The following is a 27,362-nucleotide window of genomic DNA, read 5'->3' as shown; positions in this document are numbered from 1 at the left end:
TCGCTTAAGTCTGGGGTAGGAGACTGAAAATTCACCTGCCACAATCGAAACAGGGGGGGATGGCATATAAACGGGACCCGACAAGCCTGTGTGGCTAGGTCATCCAGTTGGACTGGCATCAAGTTGTGCGCCAACGGGGAAGCACGGAACTCATAAAGTACTTCGACAGCAGCATCTAAGCAGGAATCGTCCAAATAATCTCCACCATCGTAAAGCTGCTTCGGCTGCACTAAAGGTCCTCCTGATAGCAGGGGGATTTGACGTGGTTCTTATCCAGGAACAATGTGTGTGTGGAGGAATAGTTAGTGCACTAAGAATTCCGGGATTTAAACTACTCAAGGTTGCGGGGAATGGGAGACACAGAGCCTGTATTCTTGCAAAGAGTAATCTAAATATTTTCTTCTTCCGTCGCTAAGCACTGAAGATTTAGTAGTAGCCAGACTTGAAATAAACAAGTCTCATTACTGGCTGGCTTCCCTGTATAGGGCACACGATACAGAGATGCCGCCTTCAAACCTTGAGTTGCTGGTTGAAGACTTTTCTGTAGAGAAGAAGAGCCTCATTGTAGGAAGTGATGCTAATCCACATCACCAGATATGTGGAAGTTCGGATGTCAACAAAAGGGGTGGGCTGCTTATTGAATATATATGAAGTTGCAATCTGGCAATTTGTAATAAGGGGGATAAACCGACCTTTATTACAAGGAACAGGCGGGAGGTACTAGATATTACCTTTGTATCGGACGATATAAGTGGAAGAATATGCGACAAGGGTGTGTTGGATGACCACAGCTTCTCTGATCATCGCTATATTAGTTTCAGTCTTGGAGAAAAATAAAGACGAAAGGCGGATTTGGATAAATTTCGGCACACATTATGCACGACTTTCACTTCTAGCCCAGAAAAAGAAGTGAAAACTGCGGAGGATATAGACATAGTGGTGAAGCGGATCACGAAGGCTCTGAATGACTCACTTGTGTCAGCATGTCCTAGTGGCAAACAAAGGGGCAAACAGCGGTTGGCCCCAGAACTATTTGGTATAAGGAAGGACTGCAGAAAACTCTTCAACAAAGCAAAAACCACAAGAGGACCACACGATTGGGACTGAGCTAAGATAATATAAGGGCGAGCTCAGAAAGGCTTAAAACAAACCCTGCGTAGAATTCTGCAGCTCCGTGGGGGATACATCTGCGGCCTCTAGACTAAGGAAGATTCTTTCCTCGAGACCTATTACGGTGGGGTATATTCAGAAGTCAGAGAATGTATGAACAATGTCTTGTGAAGAAACACTAGAACTACTCGTTGATACACATTTCCCGAGAAATTTTCCAATGGACAACGTGGCGCCAAAAGAGGTTGTCACTGGTATGCATTCGTCGTGGGCTATTAGGGAAATTGTGTCTGAGCCGAAAATCCTTTGGGCGATAAGGTTCGACTCCTTTAAGTCGTCAGACGCTGATGGTGTACCACCGGTTGAATTACAAGCTGTGTCTGATGGACTGGTTCTCTGACTAACGGTGATACACTCTGCTTGATAAGAATGTCATATATACCTGTGGGATGGAGGGACACGAAGGTCATTTTCATTCCGAAAACAGAAAAACCATACCACACGAAGGCGAACAATTTTCGTCCTATTAGTCTGTCATCCTTTATGTTGAAGACTCTTGAGAGGTTGATAGAAACTTATCGTAGGGCAAAGATCCCTGGAGATCGCCTGTCGCGGCAGCAGCATGTATATAGTAAAGGCAAATCCACTGAAACAGCCCTTCGCCTAGTCGTCTACATAGAGGGTTCTCTCGCTGTCAAGGAATATACAATGGTGGCATTTCTTGACATTGAAGGTGCTTTCAATAATGTAAAACCGACGTGAATCATGAAGAAGTTGGAGTTTCTAGGCATCTACTCTAGCGTAAGAAAGTTTATTATAACTTACTTACAAAAAGATGCATTAAGGATTGGGAAATGTGGATCTAAAAAGATTGCTCAGCAGAGGAGCACCTCAAGGAGGTGTATTGTCTCCTCTAATTTGGAATATAGCCATTAACAATATATTATTGTCTCTGGAAGAAAAAGGTGTAAAAGTGGTCGCGTATGCTGATGAGGTGGCAATTGCGGTTAGGGGGAAGTTTCCCAGCGCTCTAAGAGATATACTTCAGGAAGCTCTACGTGCGACGGCAAAGTGGGTTACCGAAAGTGGTCTAGGTATAAATTCGTGCAAGACATAAGTAGTTCTTTTCAGCAAGAGATACAAGTTGGCTTCAGTGGAACCTGTCTCCTTGGGTCGAAAACGCGCAAAATACCTGGGTGTTTTGCTGGACAGGAAATTGAACTTCAAATCCAATCCAACATTTTGGAAAGGACAAGAAAGGCAACTCTTGCCCTATACACCTGCAAGAGAGCCATTGGCAAAAGTTGGGGGTTAAAACCGTGTTGTGGTCTGGTGGACGACGCTTCAAAAGGCCACCTACTGCTCAATACATAACTGTATCCAAAGATATCCATCTGATACACTGAATTTAATGCTGCATCTTATTGCTCTGAATATTGTGGCACGACCAATGCCGTGAGGTGAAGGGAGCTTTCTCATTGGCCATGTGGCGGCTACAGACACTGTGTAATCCTTGATACAATATCCTATGTTCCAGGCGGTGTGGATTACACCCTATCTGAGCCGCTTTTTGATTAAAAGTACTGTACAACTATTCCTGATAGAACCGATTGGAACTACTACATCCCTAGTAACAGAAGTTATATAGACTTCTATACGGATGGTTCCAAACTAAACGACCAGATCGACTGTCGCAGATCTCTCAACTAGATGGCTGAACAGTTAAAAATTCACCTGTTCTAGGTGCCAGGCCACAGGGGATTGCAAAGCGGGCGAGCTTGCGAGACTAGGAACTTCCCTATACATTCCAGGGATACTGAAATCTGTGGATATCCCTCTAGCTACATGTAAGCTAAGTTTTTAAGGGCCAGGCCCGAAGGACTGAATGATAGATGGTCACAAAGAGTGGGCTGTGAGCATTCCAAAACTATGTAGCCTAATCTAGACTTGAGGGGGTCTATTGCTTTGTTGTCTGATTTAGACGTTGTGAACATTCGCAAGTTGTTGGTCTTTTGAAGGCCATCTGGATGGTTCAACGGTAGAACTTAGAAGGCATCTTCCTTCTTCTGTTGCTGTCGTATCACAATTGACGAAAACGTCAGAGTGAGTCTGATGGCAGGCTGCCACTTAGTATAATATTGAACGACACCACGGTTACTTCCATTAAAGGCTGAATCTGATGTTGACGTGTTGAATTTTGAACGGAGAACTTAAATTAGAATTAAAAGAATTAGAAATAGAATTTATTGAATGCCTGCACAACAAGACATAAAATCTTATAATTAGCATACAGGGTGAATTATGGCATGAATTGTGCGAATTAATTAGTTTACATATGTGTATAATTAAGTTTAAATAATTTAATTTATAATAATATTTTTTTATTTTAAAAACAAAAACATTGAGTAAAATAATGTAAAAAAGAAATTTTAAAACAAAATTTAAATAGGAAAGAATGTACTAAAAACATGAAATCAAATTTACACATAGGTTAATAAAAAAGAGTGAGAAGTTTCTTTTTAATTGTAAATACTTTTCTGATGATTTGTATTTCATGTGGAACAGTATTCCTAAGACGTATAGAGTTAATATAAAACTGTCACTCAGATATCAGGCTACGTCGTTTAAAGGGAATTAGCTTTCTCCCTCTTCTGGATCTAGCAAATTTGAATCTTTCGAAGAGATAATGGGGGTTTGGTTTTGCAATAATCTTATGCAGGAATATTAGTAATCTTGTTCGAAGAAAAGTATTAAAACCAACCCCATAAAGAGCATTTCCAAGATGAGAAACATGCTATGTTCTCCTCAGCCCATAAACATAGCGCAAGTTGTTGTTAAACGACACGTTTAATTTTCGCAGGCTTGATGAGTCACAATTAACGAAGACTGTTATCAAACCGGGAACCAGGAAGGTTTTCGCTAAAAGGTCTCGAATTTGAATTGGAGTGAAGGAGGGTGTGGCCCATAGTGCACGCAGCTTCGCATATGTTTGACCGACAATGACATTCACATGATCAGACCAACATAATATCTTGTTAAACACAACACCTAAGTTCCTCGCGCTAGAAACAATATCAATATTCTGAGCATGACTGTATCCGGATCTTGTATAATTTATTTTTATGGATTATAAGGCATCTAGACTTCTGGGGATTTTAAAAAAGTCCATTCGCCGTAGCCGTCTTATACACTCGGGAAAGGTCGTCGTTGAGTTTCGTTATGCATTTACATACCTTATGAATGCAACCACTTATATACAGCGGTCAAAAAAAGTATTCATCATTCAATGTTTTTTTTTTTAATAAGTCTACAAAAGACAATTGGAATAAAAACATATTAAACTAATGATGCAGTAGTGCTTGTGTGATATATATGTACACAATTTCATTGTTTTTAAAGAAAAAAATAGTATTTATTGGAACAAAAAGGGCCATTTTACAGCTGAACACAAAAAATTAAACAAAAAAAAGTATTCATCATTGCAAAAAAACAAAAAAATAAATAACATAATTTAAAAAAATTAATACTTTGTTATTCGACCACCGCGTCTTATAACTTCTTTTAAACGGTTTGACATCGATTGGACTAATTTAGCGGTTATATTTTGGTCTATATTAGTCCATTCCTCCATTATCACCTGTTGCATTTGACTCTTGCTCGAAAAATTGCGCGTTCGCAATTTGCGTTCGAGATGTTCCCAAAGATGTTCAATTGGGTTCAAGTCGGGACTTTGAGGAGGAGTTTTAATGACTTTGGGGCAGTTATACAGCATCCACATCTTGATATTTAAAGCAGAATGTTTGGGGTCATTATCTTGATAATATTGAAAGTTATTACCAAGCCCAAGTTTTACAGCACTATCTTTTAAATTCCTCTTTAAAATGTCAATGTAATACTTATGATCCATTACTCCATTAATAATTTCAAGATTTCCCGCTCCTGAAGCCGCCATACACCCCCAAACCATTAAACCACCTCCACCATGTTTTACAGTAGCAACTGTGTTTCGTTCTTCAAGCTCTGTATTTGGTTTTCTGTACACTATGACCTTTCCATCGCACCCAAAAAGATTAAACTTGCTCTCGTCTGCAAAAATGACTGTTTTCCAAAATGATTCGGGCTGTTTTACATACATTTTTGCGAAGTTTAGCCTTTTCACTCGGTTTATTTTATTTATAAAGGGCTTCTTACGTGCAGGTCTTCCTCTGTAACTATGCCTTTTGAGTGTATTTCGAATTGTTTGTGTAGTAACTTCCTTCCCTAAATATTCCATAGTGTTTTTACGAAGAATGGTCGCATTTGTCTTCGGAGTTTTCTGAACTTGCCGCACTAGCCAACGCACATCTCCAACTGAAAGTGCTTTTGGTCGACCAGATCTTGGTTTATTGTCAACAGTTTTCGTTTCTGTCCACTTTCTGATGATGGATTGTATAGTAGATCGTGGTCTATTTAATATTTCACTGATAGTTTTTTGAGTTAAACCATTCCTGTGGTGTTTTATTATCAAAACTTTTACCTCATCAGAAACCTCGTTTTGCTTACGACCCATTTTGACAAAAACTATATTTTCAATGAAATTAAATATTTGCTGTCAAGGGCAAAGCCTCCTTTACTAAATAAAACAGAAAAGGGGGATTCCCAAATAATATTTGAATTTGACTTTGATGATAGCACATCAATGATGAATACTTTTTTTGTTCTGTTTTTGCTGTTATTATATAAAATTGCATTTTTTGCGCTAATTAAATTTATTTTTTGAATTTATTTTAAAACATATTACGAAAAATAAACTATTGCATAAAACTGCATTATTTGTTTACTTTAAATTTTCTTCAATTACCCAAAATAAGTGAATTTATTATCAATTTTGCTAATGATGAATACTTTTTTTGACCGCTGTATATATATATATATTAATACGTCGTCTGCATACATCATTACTTTGCTATGAATTAAATGAAGTGGAAAATAATTTTCTTAGAGCGAAACAGTAACGGTCCGATTATCGAACCTTGTGGAACTCCTCTACGCAGTAGCGAAGGCCTAGATCTGGTGTTGCCTACGCAAACGTATTGATAACGGTTACTGAGATAAGATACTATAAGGCTGGTAGATGTATAAGAGAACCTAAAAAACTCCCTAATTTCATGCGAAGATTTAGATGATGTGTTGAATTTAGCGCTTTTATTAAGTTAAAAATATGGCAACTTTTAATAAATATTTTGACAATATCTAAATTAATGTACTTCTGATACTTTAAAAGATAATTTTATATGGTTTCACTTCCATCTGTCAAGATTCCTCCTTCTTGTTTTGTCGGCCTGTGGAGTTCCATCGTTCCATAGTATATACGTATATAAATATCTAATAAATATTTGAATTGAACTTGTTTTATCTGTGAGGAACACAGTTTAACTTTAAATTTACAGCAGGTTATGGACATTAAAGAAAACAAGTTAGACGCACAAGGTTTCGAATCTCCAGAAGAAAATAAGGCGGAAAGTTCTCCAATCATGTCAGAGACAAGGGTCTACCAATAACATCGAATCAATGGACAGTAGAGAAAAGCGAACAATCAGCGCAAGTGTTGTTGGAGAAGTTTATATTCTTAAAAATTGAAGAAGAAGAAAGCGTAGTAAATTTTATTGCCAATGTTAGGTGTTTGACCCAACCCCTGTAAGAGATGCAAATGGAGCAAAAGAAGCCGTTGGTAATAGCGAAAATATTGAATGTACTACCATCGAAATATGACCACATAAGAACGGCATGGAATGCTGTACCCCGTTCGGAACAAATATTCATAGATTAACTGACCATCTCGTAAATGAAGAACAGTTATTTAATTTGCGAACAGCTCAAATCGAAGAAAACAAGACCAACAAATCTGCTTTTTCTGCAAGAAAATATCAAACAAAAAACAGCAGACATGAGAGTTCCAGATCAAAGAGGAGTGGTAAATGCAACTACTGCCACAAACCAGCCCACTGAACAAGAGAGTGTTTTAAGAGAGGGAGTTATAAAGAGGGAGGGATAAATCGTTTAAGGAATATGATGAAGGCATGTGTCTTGTTAAAGTAGGAGATGGTAATATACATAAAGTTGTTGGAATTGGAGATATTGACGTTCGTGTAGTAAGCAGCGACGCTATTCATACCAACAAAAATGTTTTACTGGTTCCAGAGTTGGACAGAAACTTCTTATCGGTATGTAGGTCCACAGAGAAAGGCATCTAAATTGTATTTGCAGAAGGTGATGGCAAAATATTCTTTATGAAAGGCAATGAAAATCTTGTAGACAGTATGCGCAGCAATGGCCTTTGCAGAATAAATTTTACTCCCGTTGTAGATTCCAATTTATGTGCGGCAAAGTCAATAATGATTTGGCATGAATGATTAGGATTAGAAAATAGAAAGCCAAGAAGAAATTTAAAAATTCTTTAGACAGCCTAGAGTCTCAGAAATGGTTGGAGGCATTTCGCAACGAAATTGATGATTTGCACAATGCTTTGGTAAATGGGAAGAGTGAAATGAATGTGCAATGGATTTTCAAACGAAAATATATACGTCAAATGGTGAAATTGAAAAATATAAATAAAGCGAGATTGGTCGTTCGTGGTTGTTTTCAAAAATATGGTATTAAACGTATTAAAGGTATGAAACGATGCGAATTATTTTAAGCCAAGCAGCGGCCGAAAATATTAGTATAGTGCAGTTTGACATAACTGACGGCATTCCTTCATGATATTATCGAGGACAATATTTATATGGAACAGTCATTTGGTTTTGAAAAAGATGATCGTGTTTGTCAACTAAAGAAAGATCTATATCGTAAAGCCATTGGATATTTAATGTATTTATTAGTATGTGTACGTCCAAACCTTTCGTACATAGTTAGTATTTTAAGCAGATTCGTCGAAAATCCCACTGATACCCATGTGATCTTTAAGAGTTGGTGCAACTAACAAGAGAATAGTAATGTGCTGCGATTCTAACTGGGCTGGTGACGTCGACACTAGAAAAAGTACAACAGGTTGGGTTGCATTTGTAAATTGTGGTCCAGTCGCTTGGAGCTCGAAAAGCCAACAGTCACAGCTACCTCAACTACGGGGTCAGAGTTTGTTGCTATATGGCAAAGCATGCTGACAGACGAAGGTTGCTAGTAACGACTTTCGCCTAAGCTTTAAGGACTTCGAGGAAGAATTGACTATAGAACATTTGCTGTGTATGTGTCATGCACTGGTAGTTAAGGAGTTCCACTTTAGGTTCTCATTTCCTTGAAAACTTGTCTGATTAGTGGGTGTGAACATTTGCAAGTTGTTGGGATTTTTTAAAGCGATCTGGATGGTTCAACGGTAGGAACTTGAGCTTTATCGGATTGCATTCATTGATATGAAAAAAGTATCGCTGTTCCTTCATGGACAAATTTGCATTTGCTAGTTTACTTAAATTGGCCCTACTGTTTTGAAATGTATTTACCATACTTAATTAAATTTCTTAGCATTATCACAACTACCTTATATCAAATTAATGGTGATTTCGCTTGTGCAAAAAAGTGTAGCATTTTTCGACATGTCACATGTCTGAAATCGAAATTTTGTTGTCCAAAAATTTGTAACCCCACTTCCGGGTGTAGTTTTCGTTTGTAACGGTGTTGCCTATAGAGAGTCTACGGTGTAGAATGTCGAAACTTAAAGCAACTTCTATTATTTGATAGGCACGTTCACTGAGTATGGCGGCGTTCACTGAGTATTTAGAATATTCGTAAACGCCAACATTTAGGTTAATTGTGCCTAACTTTACTTGACAACCAGCTGATTGACAAATTTTGTTTGGTAGTTTGGAAGAAATCGACTGGGTAATTTAATAAAACCCGCTGCTGATGAGGGGTGTGGTAGCTCAGAAACTAAAGCTAAATTACTCATATTAGTATATTTTACACAAATATTACTTTGGGTTTTTTATTTTGGAAAATTTCGCAATTGTGGTAAATAAATACAATTTATTAATATTTTAAGCTTTTAAGAACCTTTAAATTTAAAATAATATTAATTGATATGTTTTTTATTTCAGTCCCAAACTATAGATATGCTTCATAGCGTAATAAATTTTTCGCCATTTGTCGGACTGGACACAAATGCTTTCTGCGAAATTTTTATTATAAGAGATCTTGCTGTAGCTTTGTCATCTTGTATCTACCAATCTCTTTGTGATTCGGAAAGTTTCGTGGTGCATAATTCATTCCAAAACGGATTTCAGAGCCCTGGTATAGAAAATATAGCCAAACTTAATTCCTCCTTCGAGTGCTCACACCTCATTGGTAATACCAACATTTATAATAGAAAACGTATTTATTCGATGGATGAGCCTACCACTGTATGTACAACACCATCCAGATGGCCAGGAGTAGCCAATTTAAGGGCTTTGTTGGCAAGGGAAAAAGATGAAGACATCCCTAAGCTTAATGTTCTACTACTAGAAAGCTTTATAGCTACTTATGTGTCCTTAGCTACCTACGCTCTTGTTACTTGTGACAGCCGCATATTGTATAGACTTATTGTCCATAACTTCACCATTGAGACATGGTCTACTATATTCGGAGGTGGAATGAAAAAACTATTAAGGAAAGCTACATGCGAAAATCAAGCTGCGTCATATGTTTCATCTGAGGAGCAAAACGACGATAATAGCGTGTGGAATAGTGTGACATCGTCCATTACAAAACAACGTGTCAAACTTAATATGAAGATACTTGGCAACTTTGCTAGTAATAATTCGTCAACAAATATGAAGGAAGATAAGCCAACATACAGGGAACAGTTCGTTCCTCCGGAAATGTCCATGCTTTCCTACTTTTTGGCAAAACCAAAGTCGAATGGTACGTATAGAATATTTCTTTTGGATGTAATTTAAAAAATACAGGGTTTTGGTTGTCTAAATTGTTTGCATTGAAGACACAACGATTCTTGTACTATGGGTCATTTGGCATAGCAACAAAAAGTAAAATATTTTTTTATGATTTCAACAGGTATTCACCATTTTTGTTTAAAAGAAATAAGGAGGCCTAAACCTTATTTAAAGCAGAAAAGAAAATGTGATGTTTATGGCCTTGGTAAGCTATTTGTTAGGTAGTTCAGAAACCTTTCATTTGAAATAGAAACACGCGCTTACTTCAGTGTACAAAAGGAGAATGAAAAAATCGTTATTTCAAGTATAAGAGTTGACATACAAAACTAATAGTTGACATATGAATACACAAAAAAACAACAAAAATCGAATTCTATCACGAAATTAATTGATCAAACTAATTTTTTAAATTAAAACTGCTTTAATAACAAAAAATGAAACAAACCAAATTTTTAAAGAAGGTGATTGAAAAATTTTCCATTTAAAAACTGCATATTCAATAAAAAAAATTATTGAAAATTTCAATTAGTTTTTGAATACGGAAGTAACCCCAACAGTGAAACATTTAGAGAAACATAATGTAGAATGTTACAATTGGATCCATGCTGAGAAGCCGTTATGCCATTAACAAATACGATTAGAATTGTGTCGAGAAATTTAAAAAGCGAATCGAAAGACTGTTTGGATGGAGATTAATCTATATATATATATATATATATATATATATATATATATATATATATATATATATATATATATATATATATATATATATATATATATATATATATATATATATATATATATATATATATATATATATATATATATATATATATAAATGACTTGTATCAGCATGTACTAGTGCCAAGCCAAGAGGCAAACAGCGACCGCCATTGGATTGGGATAAATTTCGGCACACATTCTGCACGTCTATCGCATTTAGATCAGAAAAGGAAGTGGTAACTGTTCAAAATAAAAATATATTGGTCAAGCGGATCACGAAGGCCCTAAATGACTTGTATCAGCATGTACTAGTGCCAAGCCAAGAGACAAACAGCGACCGCCATTGTGAACCCCAGAGTTGGTTGGTATAAGGAAGGACTGCAGAAAACTCTTCAACAGAGCAAAAGTCACAAGAGCATCACACGATTGGGACATCTATAAGGCTGAGCTAAGAAAATATAAGGCCGAGCTGAGAAAGGCTCCGAACATATTCTGGGTAGAATTCGTCAGCTCCGTGGAGGATACATTTGAGGCCTCTAGGCTAAGGAAGATTCTTTCCTCGAGACCTATTACGGTGGGGTATATTCAGAAGTCAGAGAATGTATGTACAATGTCTAGTGAAGAAACACAAGTCCTAGACTAGACCGTTGATACACATTTAGGAAGATATACTCTGCTTTTATCAGAATGTCATATATACCTGTGGGATGGAGGGACACGAAGGTATTTTTATTCCGAAAACAGGAAACCCCTACCACACGAAGGCGAAAGATTTTCGTCCTATTAGTCTGTCATCTTTTATGCTGAAGACTCTTGAAAGGTTGATAGAAACATAATTTAGGGCAAAGATCCCAGGAGATCGCCTGTCGCGGCAGCAGCATGCATATAGTAAAGGCAAACCCAGTGAAACAGCCCTTCACGACCTAGTCGGCTACATAGAGGGTTCTCTCTGAGTCAATGAATATACAATGGTAGCATATCTTCACATTGAAGGTGCTTTATAAAAACTGACGTCAATCATAAAGGATGTGGAGTTTCTAGGCATCAACTCTACCGTAAGAAAATTTATAATATCTTACTTACAAAAAGATGCATTAAGGCAGGCTTTGGATCTGTGGATCTAAAAAGATAGATCAGCAGAGGAACACCTCAAGGTGGTGTACTGTCTCCTCTAATTTGGAATATAGCCATTAACAATATATTATTGTCTCTGGAAGAAAAAGGTGTAAAAGTGGTCGCGTATGCTGATGAGGTGGCAATAGCGGTTAGGAGAAAGTTTCCCAGCAAGTGATATCCTTCAGGAAGCTCTACGGGCAACGGCAAAGTGGGCTACCGAAAGTGGTCTAGGCGTAAACCCGTGCTAGATTGAGGTAATTCTATTCAGCAGGAGATACAAGTTACCTACAGTGGCACCTGTCTCCTTGGGGCGAGACAATATTCCATTTACTCGAAGTGCAAAATACAGGGGTGTTATGCTGGACAGGAAATTGAACTTCAAATCCAACATTTTGCGCAGGCGTGAGACCTGTAATGCTATATGAAATTGTGGTATGGTGGATGGCGCTTCAAAAGTCCACCTACTGTTCAATACTTAACCGGATCCAATGAATTACCTTTTTGTGCATCACAGCCGCACTGAGGACGACACCATCTGATGCACTGAATTTAATGCTACACCTAATGCCTCTGGACATTCAGGCTAGACAAATTGCTGCGACCACTGCCATGAGGCTAAGGGAATTTAGTTTGTCTTGATACAATGTCCGATGTTTCAGGCATTATGGCGCGACAGGCGATCTCCTGGGATCTTTGCCCTAAAATATGTTTCTATCAACCTCTCAAGAGTCTTCAGCATAAAAGATGACAGACTAATAGGACGAAAATCTTTCGCCTTCGTGTGGTAGGGGTTTCCTGTTTTCGGAATAAAAATACCTTCGTGTCCCTCCATCCCACAGGTATATATGACATTCTGATAAAAGCAGAGTATATCTTCCTAAATGTGTATCAACGGTCTAGTCTAGGTCTAGTGTTTCTTCACTAGACATTGTACATACATTCTCTGACTTCTGAATATACCCCACCGTAATAGGTCTCGAGGAAAGAATCTTCCTTAGCCTAGAGGCCTCAAATGTATCCTCCACGGAGCTGACGAATTCTACCCAGAATTTGTTCGGAGTCTTTCTCAGCTCGGCCTTATATTTTCTTAGCTCAGCCTTATAGATGTCCCAATCGTGTGATGCTCTTGTGACTTTTGCTCTGTTGAAGAGTTTTCTGCAGCCCTTACTTATACCAACCAACTATGGGGTTCACAATGGCGGTCACTGTTTGCCGCTTGACTTGGCACTAGTACATGCTGATACAAGTCATTTAGGGCCTTCGTGATCCGCTTGACCAATATATTTTTATTTTGTACAGTTACCACTTCCTTTTCTGATCTAAATGGGATAGACGTGCAGAATGTGTGCCGAAATTTATCCCAATCCGCCATTTTTCTGTTTAGCCCAGGGACCAATTCTGCAGTATATTCCCCAAAGCTGAAACTGTAATAACGATTATCAGAGAATCTGTGGTCATCTAACAGTTCCCAGTTGCATAGTTCTTGCGCTTATATCTTCTACCTATCTTCCGATACAAAGGTAATATCTAGCGCCTCGTGCCTGTTCCTGGTAATAAAGATCGGTTCATCCCATTTATTAAAAATCGCCAGATTACAACTATATAACAATATATAATAATATATTCGATAATCAGCTCACTCCTTTCGTTGGCATCCGAATTTCCCCATATCTGGTGAAGTGCATTAGCATCACTTCTTACAATGAGGCTCTTCTTCCTTGCAGAAACAGCGTCAACTAGCAACTTAAGGTTTGAAGGCGGCATCTCTGAATCGTGTGCCATATATAGGGAAGCCAGCCCGTAATGAGACTTGTTTATTTCAAGGCTGGCTACTACTATATTTTCAGTGCTAAGCGACGGAAAAAGAAGAACATTTAGACTACTCTTTGCAAGAATACAGGCTCGTTGTCGTGCTCCCCGTACCCTTGAGAAGTTTAAATCCCGGAATTCTTAGTCCACGAACCATTCCTCCACACACCCAAGGATAAGAATCACGTCAAATCCCCCTGCCATCAGGAGGACCTTTAGTGCCGCCGAAGCGGCCTTACATTGGTGTTGATTTATCTGTAGAAACCGGACCTTAGTCAGGATTCAGAACTTCCACCACTGTTGTGTTAGCCTCGTCTTCTGATTCCGCCAAGAGCTCATCCTCACAAGATTCGTTAGATCTTGTCATGTTGAGGTTCCGTACGCATCCAGGGGCAGGTGAGAAAGCTGTGGAACCACTCTTCCTCAGCACACTGGACACTTGCGGTGTGAACGATTCCTCTTTAGATGCTTCACTAGCTGCTACTGTCGAAGTATTTTTGTGCTCCGTGCTTACCTACTGGTGCACACCTTGAGCCCAGTCCAACCGGATGACCCACCCACACAGGGCTTGTCGAGTCCCGTTTCAATGTTATCCCCTCCTGTCTCGATTGTGGTAGAGGGATTTTTAGTTTCTTGCAATCCGCCAGGCTTTAGCGATGTTGTCGATAGTTCCTCAGGCAAGTGTTCAGCAACAACTGCTGAGACGTCTCCTTATTCCCCAACCCCTCCACTTCTATAGATCTTCAGTCTCAACTTGTTAAATCCGTAGGATATAACCCCTTCAGACTTGTTGAAAGAGTGGTTGGTAGGTATGCAGCCCTGTTTTTCCCCCTTGTCGACAACTGCCACCACCAAACTGTCCCTAGCGACATTAGCAAAGGTTCTTGGACCCATCTTACTATTGTTCGCCCTAGTTCCTTTAGGCATGGGATGCCGTCCAGGTGACCCCAGCCTTTTGACTGGCTGCATTGTATTGTCTGAATCCAGACGTGTAGTCTTTGGGGTAGCCTATGCAGCGAATCCTCGAGCCCGATTTGGGAAGTCTCTCTCTCTATTAGTGAGAGTCTTAAGATTATTCCCATCTAGCCTCTCAATTGACCCTACAGCGATGTGTCTTCTATTATTCCAACCTCTCAAAGAGCGTGTTCGTTTGCCGGGGAAGGCCGATGGCCTACGCAAATTATAGACACGCGAAGATAAAATAGGTTCGGCCTTGTCCTTAAGACTCGAACCGGATGTCTTCGTCAAAAGCTCTGTCGGCTAGTTGAGCTTGTTGGGTCTTTGGAGTCCATTCAAAGCCTACTCCGGTCCTCTAGATCTGCCACTCCACTGGAAACTGACGCAGATAATCGCCTAGAAGATAGCACTATCGTAGCTATTTTGGAGTGACTTAATCAAATTTTCTCCGAAAATGATTACCTGTTACGAGATACAGAATTTCTTGCGGAACGAAATAAAGCTACGTTCGCTCCACTCAAAGGTTCAAACAAGGTAAAGAAGATAAGTTCTCTCTAGACCGATCGAGAAACTAGCTTGCAAGGATCTTCTCCAAAATCTTGTACAATATCGTTACCAAGGAAATTGGTCTATAATCCGACATGAGAAAAGGATTTATATCCGTCTTAGGTTTCGATATCAGCTCGGTCGTCTTCCAATCATGCGGAAACTAACCTGAAAACAGACCATGACCATAACCCTACCGGGTTATTCTTCTCAGGTGCCCTTCGGCCCAACGGAATCGACTCTTTCGTCACCTTTCGGAACCATATTTTCATATTTGCGGCTTCCCGGTTGACCGTCATGGATTCCCGAAACACATCAGTAGGATGAAAGAGTTTGAATAGAGTCCAGTCCGTATTTCTGACCAAACAGCTGGGCACAAATTTCTTGGAATTATTCGTATGGGAAAATTCAATATGGAAAATGACCGCCAACTTCAGGCATGTTCCTACAATTCCATGCCAAGAAGGGCGGCAAATCAGAGCTACTTGGTAGGAAAGTAAAATAAAATTTTATTCTGATCGCAACCAGAAAAAATTCCTAAAATAATCAAAACTCATGATCCGTAGTAACAGACAAACATAAATAATTGCCCCACATTCCACAGATCACGCGTGGTTTGCGAAACAAAACAACATTCAAATGACAAAAATAACAATAAAAAAGTTTTTCAAATAAAAAACAATAACACCCAACAATGAAAAATAGCAATAAAAAAAACAGACAACAACATCCAACAGCAGAGATAAAAAGCAAGGACAGCGTTGTTGTTGCAATACACACAAGGACTGTTGTTGTACTTATTATCAAAGGACAGCAAGGAACAAGTGGTAGTGGTAGGTAGCCCAAATCATGAACGAGATATTTACCAGTGTGCAAATTGAGATATGTGTGTGACAGCAGCAATGGCGTATAACCCAATAAATGAGCGCACAGGTTTTTACTTTCAGCCTTGGAGAAAATACTGCAGAAAAGGTACCTTAGCTAGACGGAAGAAAGGTGGATTGGGATAAATTTCGGCACACATTCTGCACGACTATCCCTTCAAGACCAGAAAAGGAAGTGGAAATTGCGGGGGATATAGACATAATGGTCATGCGGATCACGAAGGCCCTGTTGTTGTTGTTGAATCAGTTTATTGTGTTCTAACTTTCGTCTGCTTAATTCTGTTGAGTGTCAAGACCCAGGAACTCGGCGACTAAGATGGGGTGCGTCCACAGGCATCTGGGTCTGAGTCGAGTAGGTCTGAGTCGAGTGGGTCTGGCCGGGCAGTTAAACAGGTGACGTGCATCGTGCGGTCCCTGGTTACAATCGTGACATACATCTTGCACGTCAGCATCAATCCTTGCTCTGTAGGAGTTGAGGCGGCAGCATCTGCCGGAACGTAATTGAGCCAGAATTACTCTGGTTTGTCGGGGGAAGTCAATTTCTTCAGGCGCAATGGGAGGCGGTAGTTCTCCAAGGACTACATTTACCGCATCTGCTTCCGTGTCTGCATGAATGTTGTCTAGACCAGCTTGATATGCCGCTTGATCTAGAGGTTCTCTCTTGCTCTAGATCATGTAAATCTACCTTAAGGTTTCTAGACGGTGGATATATATCCACTAGATGGTCGCTGCCCAGAATGTATTGTTAAGACGGCATGTAGTCCGCAGTTCGAAGAGTGGCATTCTGAGAGATCTGAATATTACTCTACTGTATATCACAGAGCTGACGAGACCACACTGGCGCTAAATAACTTACCAGACACCGGTCAATTGCTTTGTACGTTGTCAACAAAGTTTCTTTGTCAGCACACCAAGTGCTGCCGGCAAGTGACTTGAGAACCTTGTTTCTATTTTTGGCTTTATCGCTAGTTCCTATGGCATGTGCCGAGAATGTGTAAGACCTGTCAAATGTGGGTATTGCTTAGACAGCATATAGTTATGTCTTCCAACTGGTAGGATCTATGTCTCCTGGTGGAGGTGGTCCACATGAGAATGGAGGAGACAGCCCGTCCCAGTTCAAAGGGCGGGATTCTGACAGATCTGAATATTATTCCACTGCGTATAACAAAGTTGACGAGACCACCCTGGCGCTGCATAACTTACCACAGACCGGCCAATTGCTTTGTACGTGGTCAACAAGGTTTCTTTGTCTGCACCCCAAGTGCTGCCAGCAAGTGACTTGAGGACCTTGTTTCTACTTTTGACTTTATCGCAAATTGCTGTGGCATATGGGGAGAATGTGTAAGAGCTGTGAAATGTGACGCCAAGTATTTTGGGACACTTGATGGCCGGAATCATTTCTCCATCGACCATCACAGTCAGCTCAGTATTCACCTCACGCGTATTTGTAGTGAACAGTGTGGATGAAGATTTGGTGGCGGATATCTTCAGATTTCTTGCAGCGAAATATGAGGCAAGCTCGTTGAGGTAGACGTTCAACCTATCGCAGATGTCATCAATGGGTGGGGGGCCTGATGCCATGATCGTACAATCGTCCGCATATGATACGATCTCTATGCCGTCTGGAGGAGGTGGGATGGAGGATAGGTAGAGGTTAAACAGAGCCGGAGATATCACCCCACCTTGGGGAACTCCCTGTTTCACTCTACGGTGTTTTGACTTCTTATCCCTAAATTCCACAAATGACTGGCGGCCACACAGATAATTCGCGACCCATCGTTTCAGGCCTGGCTGGAGGGACGTGTTGGCGATGTCCTCAAATAATTTGGCATGGCTGACCGTGTCGAATGCCTTCGATAGGTCCAGTGCCACGAGGACCGTCCTATCACATGGCCTGGATTGATTGAAGCCACGGCAAATGTGTGTGGTGATGGCATGGTTCGTTCGTGCATCACAGCCGCACTGAGGACGACACCATCTGATGTACTGAATTTAATTTTATACCTAATGATACCGTGTGTGGCTGAGGGATCTTTCTCTTTGGTCATGTTGCGGCTACGGACACTGTGTTAACCTTAATACAATATCCGATGTTTCAGGCAGTGTAAATTACCCCCTACCTGAGCCGCTTTTTGATAAAAATTACTGTACCACTATTGCTTATATAACCGATTGGAACTACGATATCCCTGACAGAAGTTATATAGATTTTTATACCGATGTTTCCAAACTAAACGATCAGGTGGGCTTTGAGGCGTACTCTAAAGATCCAGAGCTGGTCATTTCGGGATAACGTCTTTCTGAACACAAAAACCGCCTTTGAAAGTTGCAGATCTTTCAACGAGATGGCTGAACAGCTTAAAATTCACCTGTTCTGAGTGCCGGACCACAGAGATATCCTAGATGTATAGCGGAACAGCTTGCGTGACTAGGAACTACCTTACGCATTCTAGGGAAACTGTAAACTGTGGGTATGCTTCAAGCGATATGTAAGCCAAGTTCTCAGGACCAGGCCCGAAAGACAACGAATGATAGATGGTCACAAAGAGGGGGCTGCGAGCATTCCAAAACTATGTGGCCTAATCTAGACTTGAAGAGGTCTACCGCTTTGCTGTCACTGGCTAGAAACAACGTCTCAGTCATTGTGTCCGTCATGACAGGTCACTGTCTAATCGGAAAACGTCAAAGAAGGATTGACTATTGAATACCTTTTGTGTGTGTGCCCACACTGGCAGTCAGATCTGGATGGATCAACGGTAGGAACTAGAAGGCATCTTCCTTCTTTTGTTCCTGTGGTACCACAAAAACGTGAGTCTGATTGAAGACTGCCACTTAAACCTAACTTAACCTTACCTAACCTGTAGTCATAGTCCTTGTGGCGATGAATGCTATTATATCCCGGTAAATGTAAAAAGTCGAAGTTTCTTCAACTATAAAGGTCTCCTACAAGGCAATAAAATGGGGGCCTATGTTTGGAAATAAGAAGTTCCAAGGTGTACTTGTGAGAAAGGAAGCATTAAATGAAGCAGAAGCAGGCAAAAATTCAAAACAGATTTATTAAAAAATTATAGCAAAAAAAATAGAAAAAAAATTAGAATGGGGTTTAGATGTATTAGTGGATGATTTGGTTGCTTACAGGTAGAATAGTGGTATAGTTTGATGTGTCTTTGTTGTTGGGAGGCGATTGTTTGTAGGTAATATTTCATTTCTTTAGTAAAACCAATACAATTCAAAAACATTATTTCACAAGGCAATAGAAATTTAAACGTAGTGGTAAAGTGGCTGTCTGCATGAGACGCGCGTAGAGTAAGAAGGCAGTAGTAGAAAACGTTAAATATTTACATATGTACATCTTTGTCGTTGACTTCGATGACAGATTAGAATTAATATTGGGTTTCCCCCAATATCTCCCTATTTAAGTCATCTGAGGTGACCTGGAAATCGGTTCCACAGGCTGTCTTCTGGATGTGATCCTCTGGGGTATGTAGTATGGTAAAGATGGGGGTGTTTCAAAATCATCATTGGAAACTCTGGAACTCTTTCAGTGTTTATCCAATGGAAGATTGCCGTCGGGTATTGTGTTGTTTTCCTGATGGTAGCTCTAGCTCCAGTTGGTCTGCATGAGCTCCCGCAAGGATATGTTGGTCCTCATGGATTAAAGAGTCGTAAGTAGCACTTCCAATTTTTTTCGACAATTTCTCCTGGTACCCAATAAAATGTATTTCCTTCAAAGTTTTTAGCGCAGACAAGGTCTCCATATAGTAAACTTCTGTTACGAGTGGAATGTTTACGATTGTATTGCGCTTCCATTTTTCCAATTGTTTCTTGGCTGGTGATTTGAGGTTTCGAAATAAGTTCAAACACTGTTTTCATTTTTCTTCTTAAGAATGCCTCAGCTGGTGATTGTCCGTTACGAAGAACGATAAACTTCCCGAAAAGTTTGTAGTACAGTGTTAAGAGCACGTTTCATTGCATCTACGAAACTCTCAGCTTGACCCTTGGAGGTTAGGTGGTATCGTACCGTCCTGGTGGGTTCAATACCTCTCTGGCAACACCAGTGTTTAAATTCTTTCTGCCAAGGATTACAAAAAAGTTTGTACATACCGGATTGACCCGATGCAATTCTCCATCGGCAAGGGCTTCCGCCTTAGTGTACAACACACTGCTACAATAACAACAACCAAAAAGTGCACAGAAATTGTGAGCAATTTAAATGTTGCAGCTGTCGTTATTGCAAGAGATTTTAGTATTGCATTTAGAGAATCCGTCTTCTATATTGAGATGCAGCTTCCATTAATTGGTCCACCATAATCGATGTGGATGCGCTCAAGCACTCGAGTTGCGTTAGGCCAAAGACAGAAACTTGTTTTAATCGGGCTTTTTGCTGCGCGTTGGCAATTACAGCATCTTTTGCTCTGCTCCTCGATATCCTTATCAATGCTGGGCCAATAAACATAACTACGAGCAAAGGCTTTGCTCCGTTCAGCTACGACATGACCTCGATAATATTGTTTCAGCACTCGTCTCGTATATTTATCTGATATGATAACATGCGGGTTATCGATTTGAAATGATTCCCTACGATTGCAGTACTGGAGTATATAAGGATCAATATCTTTCTTGCTGCCTGGCCATCTGTTATTCACGTAGCTCATGATTGATTGAGGTGGGGAAACAGCTTCGTTGATTTCATAGCGAATGTCGTTCTAATGTGTGATTGATGCTACTGTATACTCATAAGTTAGTTTTTCGTGAGTACTGATCAGTATTGACAAAACATCCGCATGGCCCAACTCGTCAGTGCAAGTGTACTTAATGTTGTACGTGAGAAGAATTAAGGCCCATATTTGCAGACGGTTGGCTGTGTACACGCATATGCCTTTCTTAAAACCAAAAATCGTAAGCGGAGGTTTGTGGTTTGTGTAAAGCGTCAACTTACAGCCAAAAATCATACGATGAAAGAATTGGGCAACAAACACTGGAGCCAACCCCTCCTTCTTGAGGGATTATAATTCCTCTCAGTAGGTGTCAGTGAGCTAGTGTCGATACGTGTGGTATATAGTCGCGCCAATAACGTGTGATCATGCGTCTGCGGCAATGTAAATTGGCAAGTTAGAGTTATAATGCATCAGCAGTCGATCCAATGTTAGGAGTCGGTGAAATTAGTCCAGTGACCTTTGACATTCCCTTGTCCACGAGAATTTGGTGTCCTTCTTAAATATTGGTTTCCAAAGTTTCCTTTGTATGTCCTAGTTTGGGCAATTCCTGCAGTAAAGGGGATTTTGTATATCAGAGACTGAACAGATAGTGTAAACGATTTTGTTTTGCAAAGGGTTACGTATGTTATTAAATGTGATAATTGCAGCTCCGGTGTTGATTGCCTTACCATTTTCTTAACCTTTCTATGGCCAATAATGACGTTTGCATATTTTTGGTTAATTTAGATGGATTCCAGCTAGTATTTTGTTTAATCGTAAACGATTTTACCGTTCGAGCAGTTAAGTTTATAATGTATAGTGACTTTAACTGGGACAATATCGACATATTTGGCACCTAAAAATTTTTCAGTTGTTTTGAGATTGTATTTGTATTTTATTATGATAAAACCTATAAAGCATGGCTTAGTAAATTGATAAATACAATGAGTTCAACAAGTTTTCATTTAAATAGAACAATAATTGGTACAAAATATTTAACAATTTAAGCAAAGTTACTGATACAATATTTAAGTAAAAAAAGGTTGAAACAAAATAAAAAAAAGAAAAAGAAACTTTAAAGAGAATTTAACAATTTAATCAAAGTTGCTAATAGAATAAATACATAAATAGTTATAAAAAAAAACAAATAAATAATTAAAATGATTATAAATCAAAGATTTGAACTGTCGTTCATTACTTATAATTTGAATACTATTGGGAAGATTATTCCCGAGACGTATGGCATTAACAAAGAACTGTTGTTCACATACACGATATTGATGACGTATTTGTATTACTTGTTTACCTCTTGTAGAGTTGGCAAAACGCAATACAGAAGCCAGATATGACGGTTCATTGGTATAAATTATTTTGTGGATCATTTGCAACAAGCGTATCTTAAGGAACGAGTTAAAAGAGACACCATATACTTGTCTGGCAAAGTCAGATACCCGGTCTCTTCTACGCAAACCAAAAATGTATCTAACGACATCGTTAAAGGCCACGTGCAATTTATTCCTATGAGTTACATCACAACCGTAAAAAAAACTCACAAGAGTATAATAGTTTCGGCAGAATAAATGTCCTAGCCAAAAGCATTTTTATTGACAAAGGGGTATACTGTCGACTCATATATAAGTTTCGTAAAACGCCGTAGGTCCTGCCCACTGTCATACTGACATGATTCTTCCATGAAAGTCTATCAACAAACTCCAAACCAAGGTTTCTTGCAGATGAAACAATCTCAATTGGGGCTCCAACAATTGCCACATCAAGATTGGGCGGCATTGTCACCCGATTCCTACCAATTACAAGGCACTTTGACTTTGTTGGATTTAAAAGTAGTCCGTTGGCTTTTGCCCATGTGTTTATCCTATCCAAGTCATTATTTAGTCGAAGTACGCCATCGATCAGCCTCTCCGGCGAGGAGCTCATATACAGCTGTACGTCGTCGGCATGCATATGAATACCACAGTTGCGCAACTGTCCAGGAAGGTCATTGCTATATAAGGAAAAAAGGAGTGGGCCCAATACAGACCCCTGTGGAACACCTCTTGAGACTGGAAGATAACTAAAACAGCGGCTATCAGGAAATTTAAATAAATGTTTCAGTTTAAGGCAAAGTATATTGGGATCAACGGAATCAAATGCTTTCGAATGATCTAAAAGAACAAGAAAAGTAACTTTATCGCTGTCAATATCACTCCTTACATCTTCAACTACTTTCAAAAGTGCAGTAGTGCAACTGTGCTTTGGCCGGAAACCAGATTGAAAATCTGTTAGCAGCGAATTATTCGCAATATATTCTGATATTTTCCGGTTGACTAGAGTCTCAAATATCTTAGAGACGTATGGAAGTATTGCTATTGGCCTAAATTCCTGGTTATACTTTGGTATTGGGACTATCCTTGCCGTTTCCAAGACTGTGGATAGCAACTCCTTAAAATAATATTGTTTTAAAGATGGCACATATACGGAAGAATAAAGGGTAGAATTATCCTAAAAAATCTTGGGTCAATACCATCAGAACCAATGGCATTAGACTTAATCGATTCTACTGCGCTAACGATATCGCTTTGTTCAAAACGCTCAAGATCAAAACGTAGGTCTGGTGAGGTGTTGTTACTACTATGGTTTACGTTACTAAATTCACTGTCGTAGAAATGTACGTTTGGCTCAGGAAAAGATATGTTCAAGAAACCCCTATTAATCTCATCTAAATCAACATGTTTATCAATTGATGCATTATTACTTCCTATTCCAATTGACTTAATATGTCTCCAAGTATCTTTCGTGTTCAATGCCTCTTGAAATTTACGACTAAAATAAGCTATTTTCTTCGTCTTTATACAAGAAGTGGTCTGATTCCTCGCACGCTTGTAATCATTAAAGAATTCAGGTCTTCTAAAACGCTTCCATCGAGAGTACGCACAATCTCTTTTACGTATCAATACTTTAATATCATTATTGTTGTTGTCCACTTTTAATTTCGGTGACTTCGCTCTAATCTCGGGATATGTAGTCTAGGCCTTCACTAATTTGAAAGATGTTGTACGATTCAAATGGTTTAGATTCTTTGTTTTTGTCACAAGAAATAGTGGAAGCAAACAGATATAGAATGTGGTGATAATTTTGTCATGTCATGAGCACGTGTTCTCTTCGAATTCATTTTGCATTATTTTTTCCTTTTTTATTTTAATTTTACTTTTGTCGTCCAATGTAGTTTTTTTTAGATTAATTTCCAAAAATTAAGAAGAATTAATGAAAAACAAGTTCTTAAGAGAATGCAAAAAACTGTAGTATTAGCTAGCTTTTGATTAGTTGTAATACCGTTACTGTGTAAACGATGCTTACATGGCAGTAGTCCAATCTAGACTGAAGCCAACTTTTGTTTAAATCAAAAAAATATACTAAGATTAAGTTAGCAACATTTTTACCGAAATTTTTTTCTTTCGTCTTTGCCTTGAAGCGAAGATAATTTAATTTTATAATTTTTCATTTTATGTCTCTATCGAGACAATTGAAGAAATTTAGCCAGCTATTACCTTCGGTTCGGTAAGCCAACCATTAGTTATATTTATTTTGTCCACCTCTGCTAATTCAGACGTTTTTTGGTACTAATAGATGTGGATTGCTGCATTCCAGATAATGTCTTTCATGTTAAAGACGAAATATGGAATAAATAATAAATTATAAAGTAAAAACCTCGAGCTCTATTAATACCAAATACAACTAATCATAGGCTACCTAAATGTCGAATATATCAAAAATTCAATTGTACAAATGTTTTCATATATATTTTCAATGGTTTTTTTACATTTTAGATTTCGATGACTATGATACTGACGATCCTTATGAATCGGAAAACGAAGGTGAGGAAGATGATGTAATTGGAGCCTCTTCTAATGCTACAAACAAGGAAAGAGACAACAAAGAACATTTGGACCCTACATCGTATTCGTGGTGTATTTTAAGAGTTGCAATAATGAAAGTATTCATTAAGAAAGTTCAAGACTTTGTCAACGTTTCAGGCATCGAAATACAAGGTAGTTATTACAATTTAAAACTTATTTCCGTCGTTGACATCGTGAAAGCGAATACTCGTCTTGAGGTCTAAAGGTCCTTTAATATTAGGTCTGTTCGCATACATTCCAGCAATAATTTGACAGGTGAATAAAAACAGCGTTTACTTTCTTTTGCTATTTATTTGGAAAAAAAAACCTCCAGAAGAAATTTGAAAGCTCTCAACTACCAAACTCAAAATTTTGTTCGATCTCACATACTCTTCCGCTGTCTTCTGCTGGTAAATAAAGTACGCGAAGGACTTCTAGTAATAATTTGTGCAAATTTGTACATTCCGGTTGTCGAAGTCTAAAATCGACCGCAGTTGAATCGAATTTCATATTTCGTGGTGTTCTGTAAAGTTATTGCCTTCGACCCTTTTTTTGTATTATGGCGAGGGGTAAATGACCCTCATACTGCCAAGGTATCCAGATAATTAAATTCTTCTTCCGTTTAATGCGTCAGTTATTCCATTGAGTGTCGCTAAATATGTCCTTTCATTCAAAAAGGGCACTTAATCCAAAGTTAGGTTATACGCCACCCTTTAAAAAATACATCAAATCATGTACGAAATTCGAGCCACCAACCAAGTAGATGATAAACGAATACACAGTTATGTGTAATTGTAAACTATGACACTGCAATATAACGATCGGCTCCACACCGATCAAAATTAAATTCCACAATGCTAATTGCCGCTAAGAAAAATCCCTCCAGTAGAATTTTCAAACTTCTCAATAACGCCATCGAGAAAAAGTTATGAGAAAAAGTTTTAAAAAGCATTAAATACTTAGTTTGGTCGGGATTTTCATATTCTTGAAATGGTAATAAATTTATGTCAAATTGGAAAGAATTCATCATCCGCAAGCAGTGCCATATATGACAAAGTTGGCTTTGACTAGCGGATTCTTCATAAAGGCATTTACCTAAACGACGCTGGAAACAACTTTAATTAGTGCAAAACCAAAATATACATTGTAGCCTCAATAAGTGAAAAAAACTCTTGATCGTCTTAAAATTCGAAGACCATAAAGCGGTGACCGTATGGGTATCGGTTATGATCACTCTACAAATATGAAGCTATTAATATTAAGTTTAAGCGTCAGTCTCCAATTAGAATCACTGAGACGTACACTGTGATACCACAGGAACAGGGAGAACCATCCAACAACTTGCGAATGTCCACCTCATACAAGTTCTCAAAGAAATTATAACCTAAAGTCTGTCAGCATGTCTTCCGATCGGACAGTGACCTGTCATGACGGGCATAATGTCTGTTCTAGCCGGCAACAGCAAAGCGGAAGAACTCTCCAAGTCTAGACTGGGCCACGTAATTTTGGATTGTTCACAGCCTCCATGTTTAAGCCTGTAATTATTTTTACAGGCTTTAATGCAAAAAAATAAAAAAACGCCAGTTTGAAGTTTTAATATACAAAACTCCTATTTGAGCTAGACTTTATTTGAAGGCTTCTTTTTACGAATGGTATAAAAATTCAATATGTGCAAAAATGTTCTAAAAACTAACTGAATGCATTTACCATGAAAAGGGTTAATGTACAAAAAGGTTTTATTAAACATAAATACTATAAAATTGACCAGCCTATGCAAAATTCAAATGGACTGGTAAGTGCTTAGATGTACAAGGATGTATGCATATTTATTAGTTTGTGTGTATAGTTGCACTGCTGGCAGGTAGCAAACTATGCAGTCTCTTTAAACAACAACAAGTGACTGCAGTGACTACAAATGCATTCATACATTACAGGACCGGGTTGCGGTTAAAATTCTTCCCCGTTGAAGTGCTTGGGGCTTGAACAGAACAATCAATAGGAAGCAAGACTAGGTTTGTTATTGCTGACATAAAGATGCCACAGGTAGTTCGTACGTCCACCAATCGAGGGACTTCATCTTTACCTATAATAATTTCAATAACTCATCCCAATTGCCATTTAAGTGAAGGTAAATTGTCGTCTTTAATAAACACCAAACTTCCTAAGGAAATGCCTTCACCTTTTGCTTGCCATATTGTTTCCTCTTGCAAGAGAGAAAGATAGAAGCTACTCCATTTTCTCCAGAAAATTTTTTGCAGTTCACAGACTTTTTATAGCTAATGAGACCACCGAAGTTGATCTATATCATATTTGGATCTGGGTTAGAGATTAATGGAGCGCCTACTCAAAAGTGTCCAGGTGGCAATACATCCAAGTCATCTGGATCTTCTGAAAGAGGACACAATGGGCAAGAATTTAAGACAGTTGATATTTGGCATACTAAAGTCCTTAACTCATCAAATGTTAATGTATTAAGTCCAACAGCTCTGCAAAAATTTAATTTGGCGGACTTTACAGCTGTTCTCCAAAGCCCTCCGAAGTGAAGTGATCTGGGTGGAATAAATTTCCATTCAATACCATCATCGAGACACTGCTCATGAACTGCTTTAAATGTAACTGCCTCGGTTCTCAAAGCTCATTAGTGGCACCAACGAAATTTGTGGCATTGTCCGACCATATTGTGCTTAGCTTGCCTCAAATGGAAACAAATCGTCGAAGAGC

The 27,362-nt window shown here is 38.9% G+C and overlaps 1 protein-coding gene across 1 annotated transcript in view; it reads left to right on the top strand.

Annotated features, from left to right (window-relative positions):
- Window positions 1-27,362, top strand: part of LOC106087131 (dmX-like protein 2) — a 552,769-nt gene that overhangs the window by 265,728 nt on the left and 259,679 nt on the right. The window contains exons 10-11 of the mRNA XM_059366477.1: window positions 9,180-9,984; window positions 24,573-24,794. Coding sequence (XP_059222460.1) covers window positions 9,180-9,984; window positions 24,573-24,794 — 1,027 coding nt within the window. The remainder of the gene's footprint in view (window positions 1-9,179; window positions 9,985-24,572; window positions 24,795-27,362) is intronic.

Source organism: Stomoxys calcitrans, chromosome 4 (assembly GCF_963082655.1).
Source record: "Stomoxys calcitrans chromosome 4, idStoCalc2.1, whole genome shotgun sequence".
In the NCBI taxonomy this organism is placed as follows: Eukaryota; Metazoa; Arthropoda; class Insecta; order Diptera; family Muscidae; genus Stomoxys; species Stomoxys calcitrans.
This window is presented reverse-complemented; position numbering and strand designations above follow the sequence as displayed.